At 40.0% G+C, this 12,996-nt stretch overlaps 1 protein-coding gene across 1 annotated transcript in view; it reads left to right on the plus strand.

Moving 5' to 3' along the window:
- Positions 1-12,996, plus strand: part of FSHR (follicle stimulating hormone receptor) — a 107,186-nt gene that overhangs the window by 54,639 nt on the left and 39,551 nt on the right. Inside the window, exons 3-4 of the mRNA XM_048507191.1 lie at positions 873-947; positions 2,562-2,636. Coding sequence (XP_048363148.1) covers positions 873-947; positions 2,562-2,636 — 150 coding nt within the window. The remainder of the gene's footprint in view (positions 1-872; positions 948-2,561; positions 2,637-12,996) is intronic.

Raw genomic sequence — 12,996 nt, forward strand, 5'->3', positions numbered from 1 at the left:
TTGCAACTTGACATCATTTACAGACATAGCAGACTGTGCCACTTCATACTACTAATAAGGATGTTTTTAATAGTTTATCAATCTAAAAAGATTCCTGCATAGAGAAACTAGCACTTCAGAGAAAGGGATTATAAGATAGACTTCTTCTGCACTAGTTTTCTGCTTACATGATTTTTTTAACACAGGAGAGCATTCAAAAAAAGTATTCCTTCAACTGCAATCTGAAGAGGTTCATTCTACTCCATATGCTACATATATGAATCATGCGTGGTTCACATATGCAGAGGAATGAGGTGGCAGAATAATCTACATGTTTATTTTTTTATATATACCCACCTTCTTCCCAATGAGGCCCCGAAGCATCTGGCATTGTTTCTCCTTTCCATTTTATCTTCACAACAACCCTGCAAGGCAGGATAGGCTGAAAGTGTGTGATTGGCCTAAAGTCACCCAGTCAACTTCCATGGCACTACTTCATTCTTCAGGGGATTGATAAGCATGTTCCTTTGTATAAAACCCCCTTGTAAAGAGAAAGTATGGAAAAAATATATTTTGCTTTTTGTTCAATGTGCAACTTTTGTGTTTATAGAGATTTTTTTTCATATGGGGAAGCATTCCAAAATGATATTCTTCATTATTATACACTCTGAAATGTTGTAATCTATTCTGTTACCTCAGATGTCTGTCATCTCAGTACGTTCTCATTCTGTTGTATGTGTAAACAAGGAGCCTCCTGGCAATGTTGTGTTTTAATGGTTGTCAGTTCCGAATTAGTGAACTCTTAAAAGCTGGCAGTTCGCACGTATTTGTACTATTGGCATTTTCGACAAATGCAGAGGTCATTTGGGCTTATCTTTCCATTTTCTTGACAGAGAAATCTCTCAGAATGACGTCTTGCAAAAGATAGAATCGAATGTGTTCTCTGACCTTCCCAATCTCCTGGAAATGTGAGTAAATAAATAGGACTGAAGGATGGGGACACTATAAGTAAAGATGAGACCGGATTTCCCAAACTGTCTGGCTTGACTTGATTATCCTCATTTTGATTTCATTTCTCCCTTGCGCAAAAAGCAACTAAGTTTTCTAGCACCAGTGTCTGTTTCCTCCTGCTGAATTTTTCCCATTGCAATCAAAAATGAGATCACATGTAAGTCTGTAATTTGTTGCACACTGGGGCAGCCTCCTCTCAACTTCTCATATAAACTGGTGGAATCTAAGTCACTGGTGACCATAAAAAGAGACCTGCAGAATCTAGTCCAGCATCTTGTATCACACTAGACTAGACCAGAGCCAACTAGACTAGAGCCAACAAACAAGTCCTCCCCTGCAGCCACCTCCTAGCACTAGCATTCAGAGGTTCATTGTTTCTGAATGCAAAAGTTCAGTTTAGTCACTAAGGTTAGTAGCCATTGAAGGAAATATCCTCCATTAATCTGTCTTGCCCTCTTTAAAACCATCTATGCTTCATTCTCTGGTACTGAACACCCCAATGTAATTATTCATTGAGTAGAGAAATAGTTGCTTTTATCTGTCCTGAATCTATTGCCCATCCGGTAGCCCCATATTCCAACAAGTGAGAAGAATTCTTAATCTACATTCTTGCCCCATGGATTATTTTATAAACCTCTGTCATGTTCCCCCTTAAAAATCTTTTCTTCTAAACTGAAAATCTGATTCTTTGCCTTTCCTCATATAAAAGATGTCTCAATCCCTTAATCATTTTCGTTGTTCTCAACAGTTCTCAAAAGTGATCCTTCTGAGGTCTCACAGCTTACTTCACTTTATTTTAAGAATATTTATTCCTATTCATAGATTCTTGTCATTTAACCAATTTTTAGTCTATAAAAGGCTCTGTCCTTCTATCCCATGCTAGCTAAGCTCACTCAGAGATCTTTGTTGAGGTATTTTGTCAGAAGCCTTTGGAAGTCAAAGTATGTAATGTCTACTGGACCTCATGTTTAATAGCCTTCTCAAAGAATTCCAAAAGGTGGTTGAGGGAGGAAATCATTTGCAGAAACCAGACTGATTTGCTTTCGGCAAGCTTTTTTCATCTAAATGCTGAATAATTCTGTTTTTAGTAACATTTACTATTCCTTTTCCCAGACATTTACTATTCATTTTCCCAGACATTAGGCTAACTGGCTCGTAATTTCCTAGATCTCCTCTGGACCGCTTTTTTATAATTAGAAAGTGGCACTTGCTACTTCCCAGTCCTTCAGTACAAAGGCTGATTACAAGTTATATGTATTGCTTAGATTAGAAGATCAGCAGCTTCACATTTGAGCTCCTTAAGAACCTTCAATAATATACTCTCTAGACCTAGAGACTTGTTTTAAATTTGCCTGGAATCTAGAACCTCATCTCTTATCACCTCTATTAAACTCAGTAGTATGATAGCTCACTAACAAAGAAAAAGATCTGGGTGTCAGGGGTGGACACCTTAAGGAAAACATTAATGTTTAGCTACAGTGAAAAAATAAAATTCCATACTAGCCATTACCAGGAAAAAAATTAACAAAAAAATCTAGTCCTTGCAGTTCAAATTCCTTTTTTTTTCACAGAAAAATTGAGAAAGCAGTCAATCTGGAAATTATTGAGCAAGATGCCTTCCAAACTCTTCCCAGCCTCAAGTACTTGTAAGTATTTGAGACTTCATTGTTGTATAATTATTTCTCATAAAAGGTCTTTTCAAACAATTATTGCAAGGCTCATTTGCTGCACTTTTATTATTGTTCCTTAAGATTGCAACTTGGATAAAGATACAGCCCATTTTCCCACTGCTATTTGTTACTGCAAAATGTAATTTTTATTCTGCAACTAACACTTCCATTGAGTATGGGAGGGCACTGAGTAGTGGTTGTCTTAATCTGATGGGATCCTTTTGGGTTTTGCCCATGACATCACTACAGAAGTGTAACACATTTTGTTCTCCTTCATCACCCCAGCATACATTGGGCCTTTCCCCACTTTTCCCTCTACCACTGTCGCTGCGCGCTACTCACTGCGCACGTCATTTCTAGCGCGCTCCCTGGCTTCCCCACATCGTCAAAAGGCACCATTTTCTCCAGCGCCAGGAATGACCCGTGCTGAGGGTGTGTGACAGCGGCAGCGTCGGGGTGGCTGCATTGTCGCAGCCCCTGTAGTGGGGAGTGCCGGGGGACCCCGCGCTACTTGGCCTGAGTAGCGCGCAGCAGAAGGTAAGTGGGGAAAGGCCCATTATGATCTGGGTTTAAAAGCCTTTGGTAGCAGTTTAGAACCTGAAAACTCCTCCACTATGAGCACAACTAAGAATTCCAAGGAATGCTCAACTGTCACTAAAAACGAGTGTGCCTCTGTTTTTAAACAGTTGCAATGAGGCAATCCCTCCCCTGTGTAAGGAAGGAGCCACTTTTTAGGTATCTTTTTTGCTTCTTGAAGAACACTCAAAGTTGGATACCATGCTTCTGTGGAAGATGTTGATGGTTAAGGATATTTCCCAAGTTCCTCTCCCCTCAACAGACCTTCTGACTGAAAAAATTTTTTCCTGGTTCGCAGGTCCCATGTGAATAGCCACACAGGTCATGAGGCTATAGCAAGGAATGGGAAGGTGACAAAACTGCCGTGATGGAAGGCAGGAGAGAAAGTGATTTCACACTCTTCCTACTCGCTACTTCAGCCTTGGGACTAGAGTGGCTATCCCATGACCTACAAATACATTTTCCTAGGGTTAAAAAGGACTGTTTGAGGAAGAGGAACGCTTGAAAGTTCCATCATACTTGTTTCCATGGATCATAGGATCTAGACCTTTGTTTAGTTCTTTGAAAGCTAAGTGCATGCCTTCTCCTATGCTAGAATGAACCTCTGGCCTACTTTTATTATGTATTTATTGCACTTTCCCCACCCTTTTTCAGAGAGATTATAGTGGCATGCATGATTCTTTCTTCCTCCAGTTTATTCTCATGCAACCTGTGAAATAGGTTAGACTGAGAGTATCTATCCCAGGGTCACCTGGGAAGATTTTTGGCTGAATGGGGATTTGAACAAGGGTCTCCTGAATCCTTATCTGACATGTTCACCTCTACATCAGAAGTGACAACAGTATGTGTATATGTGTGTGTGTATGCTCTGAAATATATCCTACTTTTCTAAGAAAATGTTCAAAGCAGCTCATGAGCAATAAAATACAATAACACGATTTTTAACATTTAAACGATTAAAACTGGAAAACTGGAAACAAAACAATATTCCAGTTATATTAAAACAGCTAAGCCCGAATGAGAAGATAACCCAAGGGATGTGGAAATGAAAAGGTATTTGCAAGAACACCAAGAGCAACAGTACTTGATGGACTTCTCAACAAAGGGATTTCCAGAGGTGTGGTGGTAGAAAAGGCCCTGTCTCTGATCATTTCCCTTCTTACCACAGAAGACAGAGAGAAAGTAAGAAAGGTGGGCTTATCAACAAGAAGGCAATTCTTTTGTTCCTTGGGCCAAAGTCATTTAGGGCTGTGTATACCTGGATAGCCCAGGCTAGCCTGATCTCATTGGGTTTTGGAAGCTAAACAGGGTTGGCCCTGGCTAGTATTTGGATGGGTTGTGACACAGACACAGACAATGGCAAACCACCTCTGAATGTGTGTTGCCTCAAAAACCTTATGGGATTGCCATAACTCAGCTGTGACTTAATCACACTTTCCACCACCAGCATATCAAAGGCAACATTTGAATTGGATATGGAAATAGACTAGGAGCTATTGAAAAAAATGCAAAGTAAGCGTGATAATGTGCTTTAGCTCACTTAGCAATGTTTCTACAGCATTTGGAATCATTTGGAGTCTCTGAATGGTCTTTAAAGGCAGGTTTGCATACAGTCCACTACGCTTGATCAGCCCACCTGACTGGAGCCTGATTAATTGTTGAAAGGTCCTTCTATTCCAAGAAGAGGAGCAGCTTTTCATAATGAAGATGTCATTTAAGCAGCTAGAGATGAGGTGGAACCTAAACCACAGCAGAGGTGCCAACCTGTGCATTCCCATCAGACACAACTTGATAACTAGGGATGTGCAAATTCCTTTAGTTCTGCTCCATTTTTATTTTCTGACTTCACTTGTCTTCCAGGAACAAAGGAGAATTTCAGACGGATTTTGTGCAAAAGGGGAAGAAAGTGTATAGTTTTAAGATTTATAAATACACTTTAAAAATTAAAGCAATAGCTTCCTTGAAAGAAAAAAATATTTCATTTATTTGTGTTGCCTTTCCAAAAAAATGCAAACAGCCACTCTCCTGTACTGTATAAAAAAGAAACCCTTCAAAACTAGCCATTTCTGTGCTTTAAAAAAAAGAGGTGGGGTTTTTTTGGCATAGAAGGAACTAGCGTTTTGGCTTTGGCTTTGGTTTTGAAGCATAACAAGAATAATGGAAACCCATTCAAAATTAGCCCTTTTCGAGCCAAAAACATTTTTAAAACACTTTTATGATCCTGTTTGTGGGTAATATAAGAATTCAATTGTGTTCTTCTGAAACATAGTAAGTAGACACCCCCTCTTCCCTTTCAAAATCGGCAGTGCAATCCTAAATAGAGTTACACCTCTCTAAGCCCACTGATTTCAATAGACTTGAAAGGATATAACTCTGCTTAGGATTGCACTATAAGCCTTTGTGTTCTAGAGTCTATTTTAAAAAAATTTGGAACACAACAAGTTAGTTCTTAATGGGCGCCTTATATTCTTTTTTATATTTCTTTTTCTGCATGAAGTCCAAAAACATGATTCTGAAATAATGCGGGATTCTAACATTTTAAGTTTCACTCCAGTATGTATTTCTTTCTAGTAATACAAAATGCTAACATTTTGGAAATCATTTGGCAGAGGTGGATTTTGTCAGTGTCTTTATCAATAGTGGTCCTCTTGTACCCAACAGTAGCTTTGTCTGGGTTGAGCTCCAGTTTGTTAATTGTTCATTACCACCTCCAGACATCTGCTCAGAAAATCATCTGACATGACAAAAAAGAGAAATAGAGCTCAGTGTCCTATACTAAATCCTTTATTTGATTTCTGCCAGAGATGTCATGTAGATGTTAACCAACATGGCACACAAAATAGAACTCTGAAGGGGTGCCATAATATCAATGTGAGAAAACACAGCAAAAATAGCCAGTAAGAAACCCCCTTGAATTCATGACTCAGATATACTACTGAGCAATAATATGCATCAAAATACCTTTTCCGACAAGTTGTGGGATCTAGATTGCATTGTAGCATGGATAGAGATACATCAGTTGGCCTCGTGGGTAGAATAGATCTTGTTTGTGGCATTGGGGCATGTGATCTCTAGATTGGACATTGTACTGTTATCTTTGGGTCAAGACTTGGGCAACTACTGGGCAAAGCATACCCATTCCATGATCCTCTAGATATGCCAAGAAAGTAATTCCTGCTTTTTTCTCCTCCTCCTCCTCCACCTCTCTCTTTCTCTCCCACCTACACAGAGAACATTTAAACTCTTCATTCTGCAAAAGACAGAAAACCATTAGCAGTATTTCCATTTATATGCAGCACTGGGTGATAAGCTGCCTCTTAATAAGAATTCGTTTGATAGTCAAGTTTAATTCCACATTCATTTAAATAGCATTCTTCACAAAGGATCCAGGTCTCACAACATGCTTGCCACATCTGTTCCTATGGGGTTTCCATCTTAATTCATGGATAATTAAATCCACCCTTAGAATAAAGTATTATCTGAAAATACTCATGCTGCTGTTAGCACCCGACCTGACTCTAACCGATAATATCTCTTCAGTTGTGATTTGAAAGAAAAAGAAAGACTAATGAAATCCATTGAGCTCTATTAAAATGAAAGGACAGGGTTAGGACCTTTCTAGAAAATGAATAGGGTGAGAGGATTTCCTCCATTCCACTCCTTCACACATTGAAATTTGCTTTATGTTGTGTCTTCTCCTTAATTCCAGTTTAACTAGGAGAAATTCTAAAATTAATTCTGGAATTGGAGCATGTGCAATTTGCTACAGGTTTCTGTTCATCAAATTCATATTCACTCTCTCCCGCAACACACACATTGCTGATGAGCATGTGTGAACTGGTAAAACACTCCAAAAATAAACTTCATATGATTGATTACATCAACATTCTTTCTGTGTGGTGTTTTACTGATGTGAACATGTCCCCTAGTGCCTTGGGTGAAATAACAACCACATTCATATTGGTTATGTTTAAACTTTTACCAGTGGTGATGTTTGTAAAATACAAATGAATAGAAGGATGAACCAGTTGGAACATGCAGAATGCTCTGTGCAAAATGTAGAAATTTTAAAAATGGTTGTATTAGTGTAATTTAAAAACAAAGCCAGGCAATTTGGAACTCCAGATCCCAAAGAGAGATTCTGGTGAGAATGTTGGATTCATCTCTAACAACCACACACACACGGTCAAGATTTTGCTGTTAGCAATATGGAGTTGGATTCTATGACTCCCTTTAGCTAAATTGAATCCTAAATTCTCTTCCACCAAGTTTTCCTCCAATAGAGACAACCTTCCGTCGAAATTTTTTTCCCATCAGATGAGGCCTTTCTTCATCAGGAAAAATCATTCTCCACTGCAGGAAGTCTTTTTTCCTTTTTTTCCTTTGAAAACTTAACAGAAGAGAGTTATAAGATCCAACTTAGCTAAATGATCACTAGGTATGATTCACTAACTCGGAATCAGCCCCAATGTTGTGATATCCAGTTCCCAAGTACTACAGTATGGGCAAACTTTGCTGCTAGGAAGATGGTTTTAATTCAGGAGCTTAATCTTCTATTTTTAGAGATGATGTGCACTTCCATATTTTATAAGGGGACATACCAGTATATAAAATACTAACATTTTCCAGGATAAAAAACAAACAAACCATAAACAGAACCATAACAGAAAAAAAGAAACCATAACAAAATGGTAAAACTGTTACCAGACTGACCCATGGTGAGTGGGGGGACCTGTTTTCTACCCACCATGCCAATCTTTGGGGAGCTTTGCATGCAGTGCCAAAATGGGAATCACATTCCTACTTGGCTTGAGTTACCCACAAGGACAAATTACCTTGCCTGGTCCTCCCTTCCCCAGCATCGGGATTAACATATAAATAATGCTTGCAGCTCGGAAAGACCTGCTCCCATCTTCAGCCATGGATAGGGTGTTCCAGAGAAACAATAGCCATACTAAGGAGAGTACTTCAAGGTATTCCCCACAGCACAAAAACCAACCTGATTCCTTTCTCGAACTTCTCACTTACCACCCTAGTTTGCATTTGACTATGTTAAAACCTTACTAGCATTCAGTCTAGCATAACTTTGCTAGATTATAAATATCATGTCAATTTCAATTTCGGAAACTGTGGAGATTCTCTAATCAGAGAGCACAACTAGTTTTGAAGAAGGGGGAAAGTATGCAGAACTGAGAATCCAATCTGAAGTGAATGTATGCTCAATTCAAAGGAGACCAGAAGTGCATAAATGGTCCTAGAATGTTGCCTGGAAGTGGGATTTGGATGCAATTCCCCCTCCCATTTTCTCATGCCACATCCACAGACAAATGAGCGCTGAGTCTCCTGGCAGACACAACCAGGCCAATTAGCCAGTAGGTGAGTGGATGCTTGGGTCAGCCCTGTATTTACATAATGTACTGCTGGAGTGTTCTAAATGGGAGATGCTAGCAACTGAACTTGGGACGTTTTGCATGATAAACAGGTGCTTTGCCACTGAATCACAGCCCTCCCAGTCAGCTTTCAGTAGACACCTGGCCGCCCTGACTCACATCAGAGAGATACAAAATCAAGCTTCTCATGAACACATGTAGCTAGCTGCCTCATTTTGCGTCAGGCATTTGGCTTGTGTGTTTCTAGTCTGTAAGCTACACTCCAGGATCTCAGGTCGAGGTCTTTCACACCATCGGCTGGCAGATTCTTTTAACAGGAGAACTGAAGGATTGGACTGGGAAAGTTCTGTATGCCAAGCAGGCCTTCCCCAAGTTTCATGATTGGAGTTTGAGAATATAATTTACCTTATTATTTACTGCTTTGATATCCCATCTATCTCCCTAATAGGGACACAAGCGGGCTTGCATTGTCCTCCTCTCCTCCATTTCATCCTCACAACACCTCCTGCAAGGTGGATTAGGCTGACTATGTGTAACTGACTCAAGTCTCTGCAGCCTTCTGTGGCAGCTTCCCTTCTCCTGTTCTAATTTATTGTTCAACCTCTGAAACAAAAGTGGCCTTAAGATTTCAATTTGTTTTGTAGGCGCTGAGGCCTATAAGAAAGGCAGGCAGCCATTTGTCACTTTAATTCACCATCTACACCTGATGCCAGATGGCTGTGCGGGTTTTGTCATTTTTTTCCCATTCCTGCATGGAATTGTATTTACAAACATGATACCAGTCCATTCTAGCCCTGGTTTTGTTTCATGCTGATCTGCTGATGGGATGGAATTGAAGAAGGATGGAGCAACCCCCATATATTTCATCAGAGCTGCACGCTCCACTGAGAAACCTTGAGTGGCTTTTTACAATTACTGAATAAAGGCATGATTTCCAAATAGGTTACAGCTCTGATGCCTCTCATGTTAGAAAAATAAAGGTGGGTTATTCACTGGTCCTCTGCCTCAGGGGAAGAGATTTCTGTACTGACACAATCCTACTCGTGGCACCAAAAATACTGCCATTAGCAAGAGTGGAGAATCCCTGATGTTCCCCCTAGCTTCAGGGTTTCACTCCTTCCGGGTTGCTCCCCCATTCTATGCAAGATTGATGATTGCTGACTTTCTTTTTTCTTTTATCTCTCTCTTTTTTGAGCCCTTTTAATGTAATTGTTCCCTGTGAGGAGTGGACCGGGGGCCTCCTGAGAGGGATCAATGGGCTGGCATTTCCCTAAAAAAACAAAACAATGATAGCAGCCTGCACAATATTGACATGAGAAATACCAATATTACATTAAAAGGGCTCCAGAAAAAATCCAGCAATATTCAGTCTTGTAGTGGACAAGGGAATGACCTGACAGTTGGGGCATTCAAGTTGTGCAGCAGGCAATGGGGGACCTCCTCATGTATAAACAAGGAAACATGAGCAGACCCCACTGCAAAGTCACTGTGTGACACGGAGCATTGCAGAGAAGCGGACGAAAGAGCTTAATTAATAAAGCATCCATGCACATTAATAAGGTATCAAGATTGAAAAAACTGGCCAAAAAATGGTTTGCCTGGTTATCTATTGAATAAAGTTTATTAGAGTTTGATAAAGATTGGTAGGTGCCTGAACATCTTTTTCCCTATGAATGTATGTCCTTGACTTGCTTCCAGAGATTTCTCAACCCCAGGAGAAAGTTATTAATTACTAATGTGGAGCCCAAGCCAAGGGGCAGTGTTTCCAAATGGCAATGTGATGCCCTTTTCAGAGATACAAGCATCATTAGAAGAGTAAAAAGAGGCAGTGTCTGCCCTATAATATGTTTTGGCTTTTTGGGTTACAGCATCAGTTTCTTCTTGTTTCCAGAATGGCTTTGCATTTGTAATTTAGGCACTAGAACACTATCGCAATGAATGTGTATATTCCCCATAGTTATCTCCTCCTTGAAAAGATCTGTGTATGTTAAATATAAAAGGTGGAGAGAATATTGGAATATTGTGTCCAGTTCTGGTCACCCCAAATTCAAGATGGATATTGACAAGCTGGAATGGGTCCAGTCAGGAGGGCAACCAAAATGGTAGAAGATCTGGAATCCCTGCCTACAAGAAGAGACTTAGGGAGCTGGGCAAGCTTAGTTAGGTGAAGAGAAGGTTAAGAGGTGGCATAATAGCCATGTTTAGATATTTGAAGGGATGTCATGTTGGTGAGGGAGCAAGCTTGTTTTCTGCTGCTCCAGAGACTAGGACCAGAAGTAATGGGTTCAAGGTGAAGGAAAACAGATTCCATTTAAACATCAGGAAAAACTTCCTGACAGTAAGGGCTGTTCGACAGTGGAATGCACTACCTCAGAGTATGGTGGAGTCTCCATCTTTGGAGGTTTTTAAAGAGAGGGTGGATGGCCATCTGTTGGGAGTACTTTGATTGTATATTCCTGCATTGCAGGGGGTTGGACTTGTTGGCCCTTTGGGGTCTCTTCTAACTGTATGATTCTATGAGAAAGTAATCTTAAGCAGATCTACTCCAAAGTAAATACCATTTTATTCAGTGGGAAAGTGTTTTAGGACTGTACCCAAAGTGTTACTCTACAGCAATGCCATACCTCCCAATATGTCGCGGAGGAAAACTGGAGCATTCTGGTGTATTTGCGGCACTTCTATTCCTACACCAATGATCATTGCCTGCCCACCTCTATGCTCATTTTTTCTACCAGAGGAGCAGAGACATATTTATTTACACTGAGTTCCCAGATGAATGTTTAATAAAGTTGACTAATAGCAGTTTCCTTTAAATGGGGCGGGGGGGGGGGGTTAATAGAGAGTTTAATCATACAGTGGAGTTGGTTGTGCATATAGCTGCCATTCCATGAAAATGTAGTTCCAGGGAACAGAAGCTTCTGCATCTTCATCCACACTAGCAATTTTTTAAAACCTTCCAAAGGATAAACAATGAAAGTGATTTAATAGGAAGAAGTACTAATAAGAAATATCTCTCTCTGGTAAATAGGGATGGTTGAAACCAGCAGTATGCACCTACTTTGGTGGCACATGCCGCAGGTCAAATTCTAGTGCCACTCTAGCACACGGTACATGCAGAGCACCCATTCTTTCCATTGACTTGATTGCCTTACTGACTCTGGTCCAAAGAACTGGAGAGGACATAGGAGCACAGCACAGGAAAAGCAGCCAAGAGAAAATATCTTGTTTAGTGTGTAGATCTTGGCTTCTGTCCAGGAATGCTGCAACATCTTGCTGCCCATGCCATTCAGCCTTGTGATTTTATCTCAGAAACTTTTCAGATAAATCATACATACAGAAATTTCCACAGCCTGTTATCCGCTTGTTTTTTGAAAACCTGTTTAACAGCTGTTTTATCCATTGCTATTAGTCATGGAGTGAAACCTCCATGCAGAGAGGTGGTATATTTCTGCATACAACATGCTGGAGACAATCAACCTGGTCCATTAATTTAAAGCCATGTTTGTGAGATTCCCAGCCTCTGCTGTCAACCAAATGCTGGAGTAGATGGCATTTTGGTCTGATCCAGCAGACTCATCTTCTCACATTTTTTTTTCTTCCTTTTTGTACATAATAATGCTAAAATGTTATCTTTCAAACCAGAGACTTGTTCTTAGGTTTGGAGAGAACAGAGGCAACTTTGCCATGACCTTACATAGTAAGGCTATATCTCTATCCAAGGGGCCTTGTGTCTCTGGGCAAATCTCCCTTTGGAACTATTTCTGTCTGCTAGATAATAGCAAAGAGCACTGAGCTCTTTGTTGGCCTTTATGTTCTGATCAAACAGGGCTCTTCTTAAGTTTTTATATTTATTGATGTTATGTTTACTGTTACTGACTTGGACCATTATTTTTTAATATTTAAGAACATAAGAACTAGCCTGCTGGATCAGATCAGAGTCCATCAAGTCCAGCACTCCGCTACTCGCAGTGGTCCACCAGGTGCTAGTTAGACTGGATGAGTCAAATTGAAGGCAAATTCTTAAATGCCCAGGTGATTGCATTTTCATTTGCTTGCTTGTAATGACGCAGCAAAGCACTTTGATGTTTAATACCGAGGGCCCCAATTTGTAATAACTATTGATGAACAGTCCACTGTTGCTTTCTGTCAGAGAGAGTCTGAGATAAGAGAGACCCTCAAAATTTTAATTGGGTTGTAAATAGGAGCAGAAGAATGATAAATCCTGATTTTATAGCAATGCTATTTTTAATCTAGTCCTATTGCATTGTTTATTGGATGTCTTATGCTGCCTGATTGATTTTTTATATTTTGTAATCGACCTTGAAACTAAGCAAGAAAGGCTGTCTGTAAATGAAGTGACTAACTAATTG

This window comes from Sphaerodactylus townsendi, linkage group LG01 (assembly GCF_021028975.2).
Source record: "Sphaerodactylus townsendi isolate TG3544 linkage group LG01, MPM_Stown_v2.3, whole genome shotgun sequence".
In the NCBI taxonomy this organism is placed as follows: domain Eukaryota; kingdom Metazoa; phylum Chordata; class Lepidosauria; order Squamata; family Sphaerodactylidae; genus Sphaerodactylus; species Sphaerodactylus townsendi.